General features: G+C 36.6%; 1 protein-coding gene across 2 annotated transcripts; it reads left to right on the forward strand.

Moving 5' to 3' along the window:
* The first annotated feature begins 523 nt into the window (after positions 1-523).
* frg1 (FSHD region gene 1) lies at positions 524-17,938 on the forward strand. Of its 2 annotated transcripts, none has more exons than XR_003935428.1 (9): positions 524-644; positions 1,680-1,747; positions 2,381-2,503; positions 5,280-5,337; positions 6,760-6,874; positions 9,629-9,733; positions 9,936-10,043; positions 15,227-15,337; positions 17,785-17,938. XR_003935428.1 is itself a non-coding variant. In XM_030134064.1 (9 exons), the coding sequence occupies exons 1-9, from the start codon at positions 586-588 to the stop codon at positions 17,819-17,821; spliced, it is 768 nt and encodes a 255-aa protein (XP_029989924.1). In that variant the 5' UTR covers positions 524-585; the 3' UTR covers positions 17,822-17,938. The 2 variants fall into 2 exon arrangements, 1 of the variants encoding a protein (XP_029989924.1); XM_030134064.1 differs by having other exon boundaries at positions 9,936-10,027.
* Positions 17,939-18,400: the final 462 nt, after the last annotated feature.

The raw sequence follows: 18,400 nt of genomic DNA on the forward strand, positions 1-18,400 counted from the left end.
GGGTGAAACTAACAGAAACAAGATATTCAAGCATTATTTCCATAGTTTTCAATTGATTGGCTGGTGTTCTGTTATTGACATCATGTTATTCTTATTCTACTATGGCTTAAATGGAGAACGATTAAGTTGTACTACTGTAGTAAGTGTAATTCAACTATTTACTTATACTTACAAGGCTGGCATAAAGTTAACAAAATAGACAATAATATCACTGAAATAATTTATGACAGCCAATTATCACCTAAAATTTCAACATCAGCCCTAAAAACAATGTAGCATCATTTCATACTCCTGCTGCAACACTGAAAAGATTTTACAGAGGTGATATTACATACAGGTTTGGCATATTTAGTTATAGACTGTATATCAGTGTATCTACTAATGCACTGCATTACTGTAAGGTGTGATGAACTTTCATCTTTGTACTCACAGATTATGATGAGACATTGTAACTCTGGCTAAATGACAGGAGAAATTAACCCTTCGCGTTTGGTATGGAAGTGTAATGTGCCTCCACGGCCACCGTACATGTGCCTAAATCAGAAAAAACAATCTTATATATTTCTGTGCTAACAAGACTATACAATGGATGAATACTCTCGTGTAAAATCAACCAAGCTGGTTTTAAAAGGTCTTAACAAAGGGTAACTCCTTCCATTATTCTGTACTACTAGCTGCTGCGAGTTAAATGGCTATAAACCGCTAATTTACAGATGTATAGTAATCTATGCTAACGCTAGCTGATGCTAAAATGTTAGCCAGCCTTACGAAGAACGTTTGCATCAACGTGACTTCTAGGTGATTTGTATAGTGTCCAGTTTCAATTTAGTTATTTAACTAAACGTAAATATTGGTGTAGATTTTCTCTGACTATGAAGCTCATTCGACGGGTCTTGTGACTGCTAACTAAGACTTTAGCTTCTTGTTTGTTTCTGTCCTTGCTGATACTGATGGGTTTGTTGCTTCTTACGTGTAATGGAGATGTTTTTAGCCCAGTTTTACCAAACAATGCTTAAGATTGTCCACTTAACAGTCTATGAATACCCTCACAGCAGCCTCAATATAATAAGAAGATATTTAAAGATGAAAAAGCATGAGAGAGAGGCCTTGATCGGAATTAATTTAGATAGTATAACCCCAAATTTGGTTAAAAGTTATCGATGATTAACACACTAGATGTGTTTATTAACGCACATGTAAGTAGCAGATTGACGTTGTATTAGTCATTGTTAAGCCATATTAATATCTAATTCTGTATAAACTGGCTCTGCTGTTACTATGTAGAAACAAAGGAAGTTATTCATGAATTATGATCTTATTAAGTTCTCCTCAGTGTGGGCCTTAAAAAGTGGTAGCAAGGCCTGGATGCAGCCAATATGTATGATAATAAACATTTGTTTATTGATGAACCTTAATAAATTGTTGTACCCGTGTTTAAAGTTGGGAAATGTTAACATGATATACATTTGCCAAACAGTTCTGATAATTACTGTGATAAAAGACAGCTCACTATTTTAAGTTTTAAAGCTGAGTTTTGTTCCTTAGTGAAAGAAAGCAGGTTAATTGTGGTTTTACATTGTTGTGTAGGGTTAGAACATCATCAACATTCCTACCATCAAAAACACTTGTCATAGGAATCGTCTGATATTTTCTGATAATTTCACTTCACTTTCTTACAGAAAAAAGAAGAAAAACAAAGATAAGAAGCGAAAAGCAGCCGATGATGAAGAAAAAGTGGATGTTATTGGTATGTGTATCTACTGTCAACACCAGCATTAACTCTGCCAATGTTTTTCAGTTTAGATGATTAAAGTATGTCAGATTTTACAGATTTCTCTTAGATTTTCTTTTCTTTTTATGTGTCTTTCTTTGGAAACATGAAGAGTTTGTTCTTATACACACAAACAACACTTGTCATGTGATACTTGCCACCCAGTATTAACTTTCACAGTCAGCTTCAGGTATTTTCATATTTTTTGTTGCTTGAAAATTGTATATATGCCTGCACTGGCTTGAAAAACTCTGGAGTTGTCTGTTTATAAATGATACAACCCATATACAGTACATTGTACCCTCCTGAAACATGAAAAATCCTCTGAGCTCAACTAAAGGCTCTTATGTCAGGTTGCAGCTTGCCTCGTGTATCACTGCACTTTTAAGCACCAGTGTGTAATAATATGTCAGCTACAGGAGAATGAGGTGTCAACTTGGTGAACAGAGTTTCAGCTAAGTATGACACAGAGGGAAGATACATTTCTAATCCTAAACTCAAAGTACTTCTAATACAGTTTATTTTACAAACTCGTAGCTGCTGTGCATATGAGCATACAGCCGTGTAATGTGTCATTATATCTCTAACATGAGTCTGTCTGCTTGCCAGCCGGTTGGTGGTCTGTCAGTAGTTTTGGGGAAATTACTGGGATGGTTGCCATAGAGATGCAGAACAACGCATATGTTCATGCTCTGGATACTGGGCTCTTCACACTTGGTGCCCCGCACAAAGGTAAGAAAACACTGACATTAGTTAAAGAGAAATTAGTCCCTTCATCCAACTGACATGACTTCTATTTTTTGTTTGAAAAACTTGTGTATGTGGCTTTTCAGACTTAACACCACAGATGCATATTTAGGTCTGTGCTAGCAATATTCAAATTAATTTGTGGTAATAGAAGTTCTATAGTCTCAGTACGGTTATCAATATCAGCAGGAGTAGAGGCAGATACTGGCCATTAGCTAATGTGCAGGTTTTCAAGTCAAACACACAAACTTGGATTAATATAAAAGAACTTCAAAACTCTAAAAAAATGTTCAACTTTCTTTTTGCATTTTTTACGGAGTATCTCTCTCTGCTCAGCCACTGAATCAAACATATCACCAAATTCACTGATCTTTTAAATTTCCTAATTGCATGATTGTCCAGGCAAACACTGTGATTCAATTAGTTGTGCAACCCAATGCAAAAAAGTATAATTATATCACTTCACATGGGCCAGTAACAAACCTCTAAGATTTTGGTGTAGATTCATTAAAGGGATGGTGCTGGAAATATTTATGTATTTCAACAGTTCTCATTTTGTAAGACTTTTTTTATGTTTATTATGTATTTATTTATTATACATTTATTCATGTTTATTGTGGGTGACACGGTGGTGCAGTGAATAGCACTCGTGCCTCACAGCAAGAAGGTCCTGGGTTCAATTCAAACACCAGTTGATAGGGGTGGGACCTTTCTGTGTGGAGTTTGCATGTTCACCCCGTCTGCATGGGTTCTCTCCGGGTACTCCAGCTTCCTCCCACCATCCAAAGACATGCACTGACAGGTTAATTGATTAATCTAAATTGCCCACAGATGTGAATGTGAGAGTGACTGGTTGTTCATCTTTGCGATGAACTGTCGACATGTCCAGGGTGTACCGCGCCTTCACCCATAAGTAGCTGGGATAGGCTCCAGCGACCGTGTTGTCATATTTTACTGATTGTGGGGGGCATGGTGGTGCAGGGGTTAGCATTGTCACCTCACAACCAGAAGGTCCTGGGTTTGTTCCCAGGTCTGTGTGGGTTCTCTCCTGTTACTCTGGCTTCCTCCCGCCGTCCAAAGACATCCACTGTAATAGGCTGAGTGGTCTGAATTGCCTGTGGGTGTGAATGTGAGAGTGAATGGTTGCTCATCTTCAACATCGCTGTGACCCTCTTGAAGATTAAGCAGTTCAGAAAATTAAGGAGTGAATGAATTTTACTGATTGAATTTGTTGTCACACATTTGTTTGCACTGAACCTCAACTTGATCAGTTTATGTGCAGTTTTGCATACTTACCTTACTGTGTCATGTTTTTTTGTTTTGTTTTTTTTAATCATAAAAAGATGCACTGTGTGAATTATTCTAATGAATACAGTGCTGATGATTTCAGTCCTACAACCAAATCCCACTGCCTTATCCAGGGTGATAAATATGTTTTTGTAGCACTGAAAATGGGTACTTTACCTGAGAGAAATGGCAAATCGGGATTAGAATAATGCAAAAAGTGTACAATGTAGGACATAAGCCTTTATGCATTTCATTACACATGTCTGCATTTGAAATTAAGATGTAAATTATACAGCTGTTCGCTTATTTCAAAGTTTTACAAACTTGAAGAGCTTAAAACTCCATTTAGAGGCTGCGTTCACTGTAGGCTCCGGGCGTTGTGCATGGAGAGGATCTCCACAAAGAAGCAACTATTTAAGTAGTAAATCCAGGCTGCAGTCTGAAAAGGCTGAACAGGGGTTGAGTTGAGGGGAAGGGCAGAGCTAACTCTGAGTTTTCACCAAGTCTCTTCCTTCAGGCACTTCACAGGGAGTGGTTCTCATTGAAATCGTCTGCGCGAAAAGAGACACTGCAAACAATTAATGCAGCCCACGTTTTGTAAGAACCAGTGAAAATGGCTGGGAGATTGAAGCATCCCAATTCCCTTAGTGGGTCCTCTTCCTCTGCATGCACATAAGCTCATTTCTAAGATGAAAGAGGACGTAAGCTTGCAGTATAGAGAGACAGATTAAAGATTTCCCTTTCCTTACTGGATTTTTCTGCACAGGCACCATATTGTGAATTATACACCCTCCCTTTTAGACAGCTGCAAAAACGTTCCCATTCACCTGTAGGTCACAGGAAACATCCTGATGCTCTTTCCGCCAACGCACTGGGTCAGAATCTGACATATTCCAAAGATAATCAGCCTTTTGAAAAGAAACACGGTGTAACATTTTACCTATGATTTACTGATGCTGGCCTCATTGTTGTCTGTAAAGATCAGCTCTTTTATGACCAGGTACTGGATGATGCAAAATCCCAGGGATTTCACATTTTCATGAAACCACAAAGGACCCAGGAGACCTCAGTCTAAAATAAAGTATTTAAATGCAACACAACAGCTCCTCTCGTATCTTATTTAAATGTCTCAAATCAGGGGAACTGAACCCAAATGAGCACAGCGCTGTGTAGCCAGAGGGTTTGTGTTATTAATAATGAGAGTGCATAAGTAAAACATGAAGCAGGTCTCAAGGATAAACTTCACACAGAGGAAATTATCCACATTTTAACGATGACACATGATTGTTAATTAGCTTCAGTTTAGCACTTTTAAACAGGTAGAAATGGCCCTGTAGCACAAATGAAAACAGTGAAATCACAACCATATTGTGTGTAAAACAATACAAAAGGAACTTGAAATGTGTTACTAACAACTGGAGAATATTAAGAGAGTAACTGATTTAGAAAGTAAACGCTGTTTTTCATGTTTCAGATGATGAAGGTCCAGACCCCCCTGAGCAGTTTACCGCCGTTAAGCTCTCAGACACAAGGTGGGTGTACAAAAACAAAAATCATCCTCTGTCAACTCAATGGAAACCTACTTCTTATGACATTTTGAGTTCTATAATTGACAAATAGAACATGATTATTCATATTTGATTATTTTCCTCCTTTTATTTAGATCCTTTGTGTAAATTATAAATCAAGCATATAAAAATGCATAAATTATTCATTTGTAAAATATCAAATGGTAAATAGAAAGCAACGGTAGAGGCAAACAAAATAAATAGAGGTCTGGTCCCAGTGTTGAACTGAAATACATGCAGAGAAGCAGTGGGGATAGATCATTTCCTTCAGTATAGACACTAATACACACAGTGAGGATATTCCACTACAATAAACACTGTGCTTTCAAAACCTTACTTTTAAGATAAAATATGTCAGTATTGTTAATTTTCAGTGAAATAAAATGTCCCGTCAGTGTTTTACTATTATGTATGATGTTTTGGATTCATTTTACTGCTGCAGTATGTCACATCAAAACTTATTTATAGCACATGACAAACTTTTTCCAGTGCGTAGTTGTGAGAAATTTCTATTTAAACTGAACTTTAAAGTTGCATGAATTCTGATCTGAATGTTCAGACTGAAGTCACATTGAAAAACATCAGGTCTGTATCTGATTCAGGACCACATTTAGAAGTGGCTCAGACTAGACTTGAAAATATCAGACTCTATGTGTTTTACAGATTACATCGTCATGAAGAAACCATGAGTCATGCAAGTGAAAAGATCGGATGACTTTTCCTTACAGTGTGAACGTAGCCTGTTTGACAGAAGAAAACTATTTATGGTTTCTGGTTTTTCTAAACTGATTGGAGTCAATTCTCTGTTCAGTGTCATTGTACGATGCAAAACAGAGCATTGTCAGACAGTTTTGCAATAGATATTGGGAATTACAAAACAACAAAATAAATGATAATGTTAGGGATGCACAGATATATCACCCAAACATTGTTAATGTCCAACATCTGCCTTGTTCACTGACATTGGCCAGTGTTTTATCTGTTACATAGAATAGAATGGAATCAGGTTTATTGTCATTGCAAAATACAAGTTGTACAGTGTGATAAGATTATGTTTACATTAAAGGATCTTTCATGATTTTACATTATTGAATTTTTACCCATTCAATGATAAATACCTGAAATGGCTATTTTATACTGTATAATGAAAACATGTTTGTTTCTGTGGTTCAAAAGGAGGAAAAACATAATCTGATAAAATAAATAAATAAAAGTAGCCCTTTGACTGTTTATATTGTCATCCTCTTTGGGAAATTCATCCTTGATATAATCTATGTTTTTCATTATATTAAACATTTTCTGTCTTGTAACTTGTGTTACTAATAAGATAAGGCTTATTGTGTCTTATTCATTGATTATTCAGACATTTTGTGGTTTTCATTTTAGGATAGCTTTAAAGTCTGGATATGGAAAGTATTTGGGGATCAACTCTGACGGTGTGGTTGTTGGGCGCTCTGATGCCATTGGCTCCAGGGAACAGTGGGAGCCTGTTTTCCAGCATGTGAGTAAACACGTTGAATTTTTTCAGGGCCATTGCACAACAGTCCTCATCACTGTAAATGTGCCAGTGTTATCTAAATGGCTGGTTTTCAACCAATGTCCCTCGGCCAGATGTTAAATTAGCCATAAAACAACAGTAAAACGGTAATATTCAGAGTTAGTGCAGGGAAATCAGACCAAAACAGGATAAAAAGCTGAAAGGAATGAAACAAGTAGTAAATTATAAACAATGGAAACCAATGATATAAGATGCTGTTAAACAGAGAATAAAGTCATAACATTCAGATAAATCTTGTTAGAGGATGAAGGTGAGACACAATCTGTGTGAGACAGACAGAAGGTAAATGAATACAGAAGAGGAAAGAATGCAGGAGCTGAGTGTATTGGAAGGTCTGATTACTTTTTAACTAGATTTAGAGATTACATGCAAAGCAATGAAATGTGTTATTTATTATCCATTTGCCAGAGCAGTTTTCATGTGTCTGTCATTATTTTCTAGAGCATCAGTAGGCAACTCAATGATATGTTGAATTTATCAGTTATGTGGATTGTGCTTTTCTGTCTTGTCCATACACATTTTTGGAACCTATAAATAAAAGGAGAGACAGCTAATTATTATTATTATGCCCCCACCCACCCCAGAGGGTGGGGGGATATAGATATACCAAGAATTCAGTCCATCTGTCCATCCTCCCATCTGAGATTTTTGTCCATCCCATTTTTCAGACACTATTCACCTAGTGCTTTTCAGGAGGGGTGCAGTGCAGTTTGATGGCTGAATTTCCATTTATTTAATTTTTGAACATTTCAACTTTTTTTTAAAGAAAATTTCCAAGGCTATTCAAATGATTCTTTTCAAATAGGACACTATGTTCTTTATCTCTAGGAGAGGGGCAGAGCACAGTCTGATGGCTGAAATTCAACTTTGACATTTATTATAAAATTTTCAAACATTTTTTAAAAAGATTGCAAGTTAAGACTTGGACAGAATAATGCTTGTCTTGGTTTGACTGAACAACCCAAAAAGGACAGTTTAGTCTGGTTTACAATTATCTTTATTATTCCAATTATCTTTCTTTCCAATATTCTAATTATCTTTAATTCCAAATTCAAAATGGCTCTCTGGTTAGGCAGGGTATCAGTGAGCTGGAGGGGCAAAGGGTTGTGCAGCCGAGTGGGGGTATAGCGGGTATGCACATACGTCACTTCCCCTCTGGGCCACGCCCCTCTAAGTCAGACCGAGTGGCAAAACCCAACCTGCTCAACATGACAGAGTATAGCAGCAAACACAGCGAGACCGGAAAATGTGAAATATGAAATTAAATTAAGGACAGTTGGTCTGGACATGGATCGTATGAGCTACCAAAGAACAAGTGGCCCACGAACATTGACATGTGGCCCGAAATCACGTATCCGGACATCCAGGGTATAGGGGATCATCACTATTTTTACCTGAAACAAATATGCATGGTTTCATCGTTATTGACAACGGCTTGTCAGCTTAAATCAACAAAATTGTCAAGTTATTTAAACATAAAGTCGGCCCTCCGTTCCTTGTGATTTGTATATTTGTGTATTTACAGTGCAAGAAATGAACAAGTAATTTATAGTGGTTTCTCTCTCGATTTCACAAGCAGAATGCGCGACGGTATTAAACTGAACTCTGTCAAGTGAAGGAGTATATCTCAAAATAGCTGTCAATCAAATGGGATTCAGCCTTTCGACTGATCCTCCAATCAGCATATGGAAGCCCATCGTCCAGCCCAGCTGAGCTCCGCCCACAGCTCCATTCACCCCCAGAGACGCTGGGCGTCCGGGGGGTGGGACAACATCGTGGCATTTATCCAATTACTGTCCAGTTTTGAGACAATGAAAAAAAACTGTTCCGTGAAGTCACATTTTGAAGTCCCATTGAAGTGCATGGATGCTGAGCGTCTACAGGCAAATGCATTGACCATAGATCATATGAGAAAACAGCGCAACGGGAATGTATGAGGAGTGAACAACATCGAGTCTGTTGATTTGTGATAAAGCTGATTCTGAATGAACTCGTCTTTGAGATGAACGTGTTCTAACACATTTGTAGTCAATGAAATGTTAACATAACCGTACATATTTGACCATTTAATTGTCATAATTTTAGGGGAAGCAGAGCTTCCCTTGCAGTCTGTGAGAAATCGCCTCTGCTTTCTGCCACTCAGTAGGCGTAACCGTGGTGACTTCCGCTAGCGGTGAGGTCACATGCATACCCTCTATTTGTGAACTCCTCTTCTTTTTTCACTTGTTTGTTTGGTAAAGCATGGAAAAACAATCATTATAACCTAAAGATTAGAAAATAACAACAAATAATGATATTATACAGCTTGTAGAGCCAACATGTGCATAACACAACTATACAACTGTAAATATAGATCCGAGTGTTGCTGTATGTTAGTGTGAGACATTAAGCTAAAGATGACACTTTTCCTCTGCCTTTAACTGATCAGGGTTCCGTCCCTGAGAGACTACACTTAGCTGTAGTTCTTTCATCATCACCAACTGATTCATTATGCAGAATGCATCTTCCTTATCACAGAAACACACTGCTCACCTCGACGCTTTGTGTAACCTATAAACAACCTACCCTCTCACAACCTTGAGACTCTTTTACATCAAATATCAGGCTACGTTTTTAAGCCTGTCACAACAACCAGTCCCGCCGCATTCATATCTAATCTGTTGCCTCCTCCTCTGTTTTCTTTGTGTTTGGCCTCAGGGCAAAATGGCTCTCCTGGCAGCGAATAGCTGTTTCATCTCCTACAGCGACAGTGGGGACATCGTGGCCAAGAACAAGACAGCAGGGGATGGCGAGATGGTGAAGGTGATGTGTAAATTGTGTTCCTCAGCAAGGTTGCATGTTAATCCTTTTCATTTTAAGTGTGCAATCTCTGTGGGGACCTGAATGTTCAGATAGAAGGGGAAAGGCTTCTGACCTCACTTCAGGGAGTTCAAGGTATTTATTTAGTGCAGAACATCTTGCTCTCTAACTCTGTATGTGTGTTTTTTTCTTGAATGATAAACAGATCCGATCAAGTGCAGAACGAGAGGTAAAGCGTAAAGACGACCTTGCAGATGAGGACAGAGGCAATGTGAAGTCCTGTGAGATCAATTACGTGTACGTAACCTCTGTTGTGAGTAAATACACAGTTGATTTAAAACACAAACAGCCCGGTCTAAACCCATACTGAATTCTGTCTGCGTAGGATTGAATATCAGCAGTTTGTTTGTTTCAGAAGAACTTTTTGTGCTGCATTTTAATGTAGTTTAGGAAGGAATGAATCAGAAACCATGTCTCCATAGTGCTGTGGAAGTGGTTGATGTTAAGGAAGTTAAATCCTTTGAGTTTAATGTGCTGTATATTTGATTGATCAATTATGTGAAGTAGACTGGGATCTACACCAGGGGGTTTATTTCACAAATGTGTATATATATATATATATATATATATATATATATATATATACGAGGGCTGTTCAATAAGTTCATGGCCTCACCCAGAAATACTGGTTGTTATAATACAGGATGTTACATTCTTTCGTGATGGGATAGTGATGCTTGAACATCGATGGACCAAGTGCATTGCTGTAAATGGAGATTATGTTGAAAAATAAAATATAAATTATCAGTCTGTGTTGTTCTGTTCTGGGTGAGGCCATGAACTTATTGAACGGCCCTCGTGTATATGTGTGTGTGTGTATGTATATATATATATATATATACATATATATATATATATATATATATATATATATATATATATATATATATATATATATATATATATATATATATATATATATGTGTGTGTGTGTATTTGGGTGTTTTTTTTTTGCAGGGTTGAAATGAACATACATATTTATTTCTCATTCTCTTTTCTTCAGATGCAACAAGAAAGTACAGGAAATATGTGCACAGCCTTAAAAGACCCACCAAAAAATGGGTTCCAAAGGTTAAGGTCACTGTATAGTGTGACCTCTGACAAGAAGTTAGAAACATCTGACATGTGTTGAATGAAACCTGGTGTAAAACATCAGAAAATGAATGCAGTAAATCTCATATTGTCTGAACAAAAGTGTTAAAGACACGGTAAGTGCAAAGGGAGGTCACACTAAATACTACCACTTAGGTTTATCCTCTTGAGACCCAGCAGTGCATTTGTGTGCTCTGTAGTGGACAAGAGTTTCACAGCTTTACTAAAAAAAAAAAAAGTCCACCACAAAGGACATACCATAAATAAATAATGTGTCTAAGAAAAGGGTTGCATCATGCTGTTTCCAATCAAGGCGATTAATTAATGTAAAAACACCATAACCTCTACTTACTGGTTTTTAGGAGGTTATAGAAGCTGGTTTTTTTTCCTGAAACTTTACTTTTTACTGCTGTACATACTTCATATATATCCAGATCATGTTTTAATACAGAGACTGAGAAATGCATATATCTGGTCATTATAACTTTGCTAAACCAACAAAGCAAATGTTGGCCCAGGACTTTACACGGTACCCTACACACACGCACGCACACACACACACACACACGTATATATATATACATATATATATATATATATATATATATATATATATATGTATATATATATATATATATATATATGTTTGCACATTTTATCTTTATTAAATAGATTCAGTGGAGGGAAATAGGAGATGAGAAAGAGTAGGGCAACGATAGCAAATAGCCTCAGGCTGGAATCAAACCTGGGATGCCTCTATGTGTGATGTACTGTACCAGATGATCTACTGACTGGTCTGTAGTGTTAGCTTAGATTTTTTTACATCAGGTATTTTTTCCTCACTTTTACATGCGTTACTGTATTTATTTTTATTTAAACGATGGTGAGATTGTGATGCGAATGGTACAGACTTTATCCAGAATCTCAGGATGTTGGTGGTCTTCCATGTTTGTATTCACTGAGACTCCCAGGATGTTCAGATTGAAGCCATGTCAGTAAAAATCTGACATTTGTGCTGTTTACACTGTCATAAAAGAAGACAAATACGAGCAGCAGAAATCTGATTTAGGCCCCATGTGTTATGTTTCACAAGATTTCAGACATGTCTTGTGGGCTTTCTCAGTCGTCAATGGAAACTGTATGAATGTCATTACATGCGAGAACATGATAACAGGAAAATGTGTTAAACCCATTTCAGAGCAGAGATCCACAATGACTCCAGACCATTTTAGAACATTGCAAGTAAAGGTTGTAGTGACATGATATCAACTGTCACAGCTTAACTCCAGAGAACTGTATAATCTTGAGTGGCAGGTTTTATAATGTAATGTATTGTATTGAAGAACTGTAGCTCATGTTCTACAGTGAAGTGCAGTGTTTCCGTCACCCACTGTCCTGGTAAGGTCCTATCTTAAGAGTTTTTTTTCTCTTATTAGAGCGGACACCAACTCCAACCCTCAATTCTTGACCTTCTCATTTTTCATCATTATTATTTTCTATCCTTTCACAGTTTCATTAATATCAGAAAAGCTGCTCTGAATATCGTCATTCATATTTTAAGATGCTACAAAATAGCCTGAAAAGCTAGCTGTCAGAACAGAGCACAGAGTCTCACCTCTTCTAGTTGCATTAATGTGAACTGGCAGGTTTTCAGAAAGATGCAGAGCTGCACTTTGCAAGTACAGTACAATCTATAGGGATTACATCTGAATAGAATGAAATGATCGCTATAAGCAGAACTGTGATCAAACACTTTTATAGTGATGGTGAGGTTCATACAGCTGAAGTTGTTGTTGATGTTAAAAACAGTCAAATACAGATATTTTGGTACCTATTACCCTATTTGTTTATATTGATGTAACTGTGAGATATACCTGACATCTCCCACTCTGAATCACAAATGGCTCAGTTTTTGTTTTGTTTTTTTTTAATCAGGTCTTCACATTTATGGTACAAATTATATGACGTGAATACAGGAACATAGAACTGTTTTGTAATTTTTCTCCACATTTAACCTTTCTTAAGTGATGTATCACCATTTTTCATTATAATCTTATCATCTGCAGTTTTGCATTTTTCAGTGAAAATCAGTATTTTCCTATATTGAATTTACTGATCTGGTAGATGTTCATAAAAGCTCAGTAAATCTGAAGGTTATAATATTAAAACAGAGATAAAGTGAATTTTTAAGCAAAATATGTCATTAAATGCACATTAAACCAAGTATCTACAACCCCTGCCATTTGTTAAACTACATGAGTTTTATTGGCAAATCAGTGCAGAAGATGGTGGTGTTTCCAAAAGCTGAGAAACTTCTTATTAGATGTATTTCAGTGTATTGAAATAATTTTGGGGTTAATGATCCAAAAGTTATGAACTATTTTAGATCAGTAGATGCTTTTGCTTGCCAGTGGCCATTTAGGTCTTTTAGGATTAAACACAAACGGTTCATGAAAACTCTAAAAATGGGCAGCGACTCCTTTTTCCCTCAACACTGAGGCATCAGCATAAGCACACATTTTCCACACAATGAGCATGGCTTCCATCACAGATGCAAGTTTATTTTCTCTTTTTCATGAAGAGAAAATTATTTGAAAGTAGCATAGAGTTTAATGAATGAATAGACCTAAAATGGTCCCTGTGAATGGAATTAAATCCATTCTTCTTCAAACTGTTTTCACTATTTAGTTTTATTTATCACTGTTAATTCTGACTTTTAAAGCAATTATACCTTTATTTATTTGTTTATTTATTGCAGTTATTAAGATGTGGCTGAACTAAGTTTCACTGTACTGTTTAGTAGGGCAGTAACACTATAGTATCTTTCTAAATGAACTAGAGTTATTCTGTCCTATTTTTGTGGTTGGTCATGATCACTACATGCGGTTCACACTGTAGTTGCAAGGTCTCATTTTGTCTCTGAAATCTTTCGTCTGACCCTAGCATTAACACATGAAAAATACACATTCTTTAAAAGTGTCCACACTTTAAGACGTTGCTTCTTTTGATATTTATTTTATCACTTCAGCTCAGTCATGATTGAACAGATCATGCGTTGTCTGTATGCAGAGTATTTTCATCCTTTAAAAGAGAAGATGTTGTAATTTATGCCCTGTGTCTTGTTTGAAACTTTGAAAGTGACTTTAGAAATCGATTTATGCTCAAGTTGTCTCATTGCATCATTAATCAGACCCATGTTTTATGACAGTTTGACAGTTTACAGTTTAAGCACTATACCTTTAAACCTTCCTTGAAATGAGCACTTTATTTTGATTGAAGAAGAAAACACATCGCGCACTGATCTCTGCAGACAATGATTTCCTTCCCATTATTTTCACATCCTGCCGTTCTGCACGACAACGTTTTGACAACAAAATCACATCCCTGTGCGTGAGATTGGACCTCTAAGCTGCCGCCTCATCAATCTCATGCTTTAAAGAAGCAATTGATGGGGTGCTGTTAGGCCGTGATGGGAAAGTAAAGCATTTCAGCTTTTTCAGCTTCCTGCGCCGGCAATGTTTTATACAGCCCGTCTGTGGCCTATTAAGTTCCACACAACATGTCTGAAGCTTTTTTTTTTTTTTTTTGCTTTGACTTGTTACAGCTCTATTATTTGTTTTAGATGAGTGCTGGGCAAATGGACTCATCATGTTGACATGTTGATAATGGCTGCCCTTGAGCTTGTGTTTTGATGTAGTGTTTAGTGGCTCAAATGCCTTTCAGGATGGAGTGCAGCCTGGGAATCATAAAACACAGGCAGAGCAGAAAGAAACAACATGTCACAGGAGATGTTTTTATTTATTCATCGCATGTTTGTGCTGATATTCATTTAAATGACTGACGACTATTTTAAGCTGTTCCAGGAGCATTTGTAATATAAAATGTTAATGATGTTTTGCAATGAGAAGAGGTTAATGAGGTTTGTTGCACAGTTTTAGCTTAAATTAGATCAATACAGCTACAAATCATGTTTAAACAGGATGTTCCACCTTCATTAACAAATTCTACCATTAATGCTTTGACGATAATAAAACCCTGTGACTTGACTGTGTATTTAAATAATATACATAATATGATATGTTGACTTGTGGCAGCTGCTAGGCTTAGCTTTTCATCTTGTTGCTATTTGGGCGCAACATTTAAATACTCTGCTGTCATTACTACTCGGGCTCATTATGTGGATTAAAAAAATAGCTTCTTAGTGCTGCTGCGTTGCTTAAAAGAGAATATGTAGTTGAAATTTCAGCAGATTTTAAAAGGGTGAGTGTTTTTTCTGGATGCTTAGGTCTGTGATTCTTTCAGCTTAGCTCATTCTTTTGTTCACTGTTACTGTTTGAAATACAGGAAGAAGTTTCAGAGTTTCCAAGATCGTCGACTCAGGGTTAATGAGGAAGACTCCTCCAAGCTAAAGAGAGCCAGAATGGATGGGAAGTTTCATGAAGCTCTGCTCGACAGGTATAAAAATAAGCTCATTATAAATGGTATTTGTCAAATGACTTGTTTTTATTATCACTGCGTTGAATGTTAACTCATATCAAACTACAAATGCTTTGAATTCTTCTAAGATTTGTCACAAATTTAGATTATATCAGAGACAGGACCATGTATCTATACAAAGGTACAATTCTAAATGCTTCAGTGTTTTTCAGAATTGCATAGCACAACAAAAAAGACTTCATTCACGGTAGAGCCTTTTCATAGCAGACATGTTGGCTTGTAAAAGCAGGCAAAGCGCAGATGTCACTTATAACCTTTATGGCTCGATGGCTCGGTTCCTTTTTGTTGCCCCTGGAGACCGTTCTAGTTATTAAACATGTACAAATCAGCGCAAACCTGTTCTCCTAAATCACAGACCTCACAGATGTCAGCTGGTCAGTGGTTGAGTGTTTGAGGTTAGAAGGGTTCAAAATGGTTTAAAAAGGAAAGCAACAACACGTAGCTATGCATCATGCAACGTTAGCTTGGCAACAAAATGAAGAATGAGACTTTATTCTAATTCTTACAGAGAAATAAAAATGACTTACAGGGTGGGGAAGCAAAATTTACAATGAACATTTAGTTGTTTTTTCTCAGCAGGCACTACGTCAATTGTTTTGAAACCAAACATATATTGATGTCATAATCATACCTAACACTATTATCCATACTTTTTCATAAACTTTTGCCCATATGAGTAATCAGGAAGGCAAACGTCAAAGAGTGTGTGATTTGCTGAATGCACTTGTCACACCAAAGGAGATTTCAAAAATAGTTGGAGTGTCCATAAAGACTGTTTATAATGTAAAGAAGAGAATGACTATGAGCAAAACTATTACAAGAAAGTCTGGAAGTGGAGGAAGCAACAAAAAACGTACCAAAGCTTTTATTAAAGCTCTCAAATCCAAAATCCTAAAGGATCCAACCAAATCCATGAGAAAAATGGCAATTGAACTTGAGGTAGACAACAAGACCGTTAGAAATGCAGTAAAATATGATTTGAAGTTAAAATCTTACACAAGAACACCAAAACACTTGTTGACAACAGCAACAAATCCAACTTTAGCAATGTTTGGGAATCATGTTTATGGCCGCCTTCTAGCCCAGATCTAAACCCTCTGGATTATGCTATTTGGGGCATTTTAGAACATGCTACCAATAGAACACCACACAGCAATGTCGACTTTCTTAAAGATACTATTACAGAAGAATGGGAGAAGTTGTCACCCGAATATTTGAGGAACACTTGCGCAAGTTTCAGGAAGCGTGTGAAGGCAGTTATTGAGAAAGAAGGAGGACACATAGAATAAAAACATTTTCTATTATGTAAGTTTTCTTGTGGCAAATAAATTCTCATGACTTTCAATAAACTAATTGGTCATACACTGTCGTTCGATCCCTGCCTCAAAATATTGTAAATTTTGCTTCCCCACCCTGTATAGCTGAAAATAAGTCAAGCTAATTAGAAGTAAAATAGGTATTTAATTATTTAGGCTGCAAAAATAATAATTGTATTAAATGTTTACAAGCGTTTTGGATTTGCTTCTTTTTCTAAAAATGGTATTGTGAAGTAAAAATAAAAAGAAATGTTGGTCAAAATGGTGCGCAGTCATTTCCTTGCATTCTTGTGATTTGATGGGCTTCCATGAACCATTTTATATCCTTGTTAATGTAATATTTACTTATTATTCTCAGTGGACCGGTACACTACTGTATATTTTGTTTTTACCCATCAGCTGAGGGGCATTGTAATCGTTTTGTCGTCTGTCTGTCCATTCAATGACATAATCACATTATTTGAAGAATGCATTGAGATATCTGTACCAACTTTATACTGTGGATGCATGTTGGTATAGAGCAGAAGCCTGTTGAAAATAGGTGACCATGACCTACTTTTTCAAGGTGAAATGGCCTTGTGCCTTGTGCAGTTATAATATCTGAGTACTTTCAAATATAAAAATGTGTGTAATAAGTTTTACACAAGGACCATCTAATCTAAATTATAGGGCAGTAACTTTCAAAAGAATCTTACACTATATGTGGCCGAGGGGTATTAAAAGTATGCAGCACATTATGTTTCACTTTAGAAATTAGTGCACAGTGTGTCAAAATGTCTTTGAGAAGGTCTTCATGATTTGACTTTGAGACAGTCCTAAGTCCTCAGCAGCTTATGAGGACCATGTCTTCAAGCCTGTGAGTCTGAGTGTGGACATGGGGATGGGGCCTTCCTTACAAATGGACCCTAATTTAACACAGCCATTTCTCATGGCAGCTATTTCTCCTGACTCCAATTACAAACCGGTTGTCTTCATTAACAAGTCATAATGTCTGCTGTTAAAAATGTTTATATGAATGATCAATAAGAAGATAGTGTGTGCTGTAATGTAACATTAAGTGCAACATTTTCTCATTTTTCTGTTTTACAGGAGGAGTAAAATGAAAGCGGACCGGTACTGCAAGTGAAGACTCAATTTCCTGTGACACAGATCTTTTCATAAATGTCTTTATTTTTTACACCTGACCATTTGATCTGATGTGTAATGTTTATTTTTTATTGTAATAAACAGTGCTCTGTGAAATCGGTTGGTTGTCTTCTTCTTGTGTCGTTGCCTGAATTATTTTCAGATGACCCATATATAGGTTGGGAAATAATTAACTTAGCATTTTGTTTGCTGTGAGGTGGCTGTTTCTACTTTGGTTCATAGGTCAGGATGCTTTATTGCTAATATTTTGTTGTGCACAGTAATGTAGTGGTTAAGAAAATAATACAGTTAATTTAAAGTAATATTGTGGATCTTATTTGTAACGAGGTAAACAATTGAACACAACCTAAATTTAAAAATAAGTGGTGAAAAGTATTACATTTGGATGTAGACGATTTTTTAACAACAGATTTAAGGTTTCTAATGGATATATAGGTGTATAAATTCATTCAAGCATAAATACATGGCTGTTATTTTTCACTTCCGCATGGAAGATACCATTGGTTTGTCGACATATTTGAGGGGGTGTCGTATAAGTGCTGTGCTGTCTTATCCAACA

This window comes from Sphaeramia orbicularis, chromosome 1, assembly GCF_902148855.1.
Source record: "Sphaeramia orbicularis chromosome 1, fSphaOr1.1, whole genome shotgun sequence".
In the NCBI taxonomy this organism is placed as follows: domain Eukaryota; kingdom Metazoa; phylum Chordata; class Actinopteri; order Kurtiformes; family Apogonidae; genus Sphaeramia; species Sphaeramia orbicularis.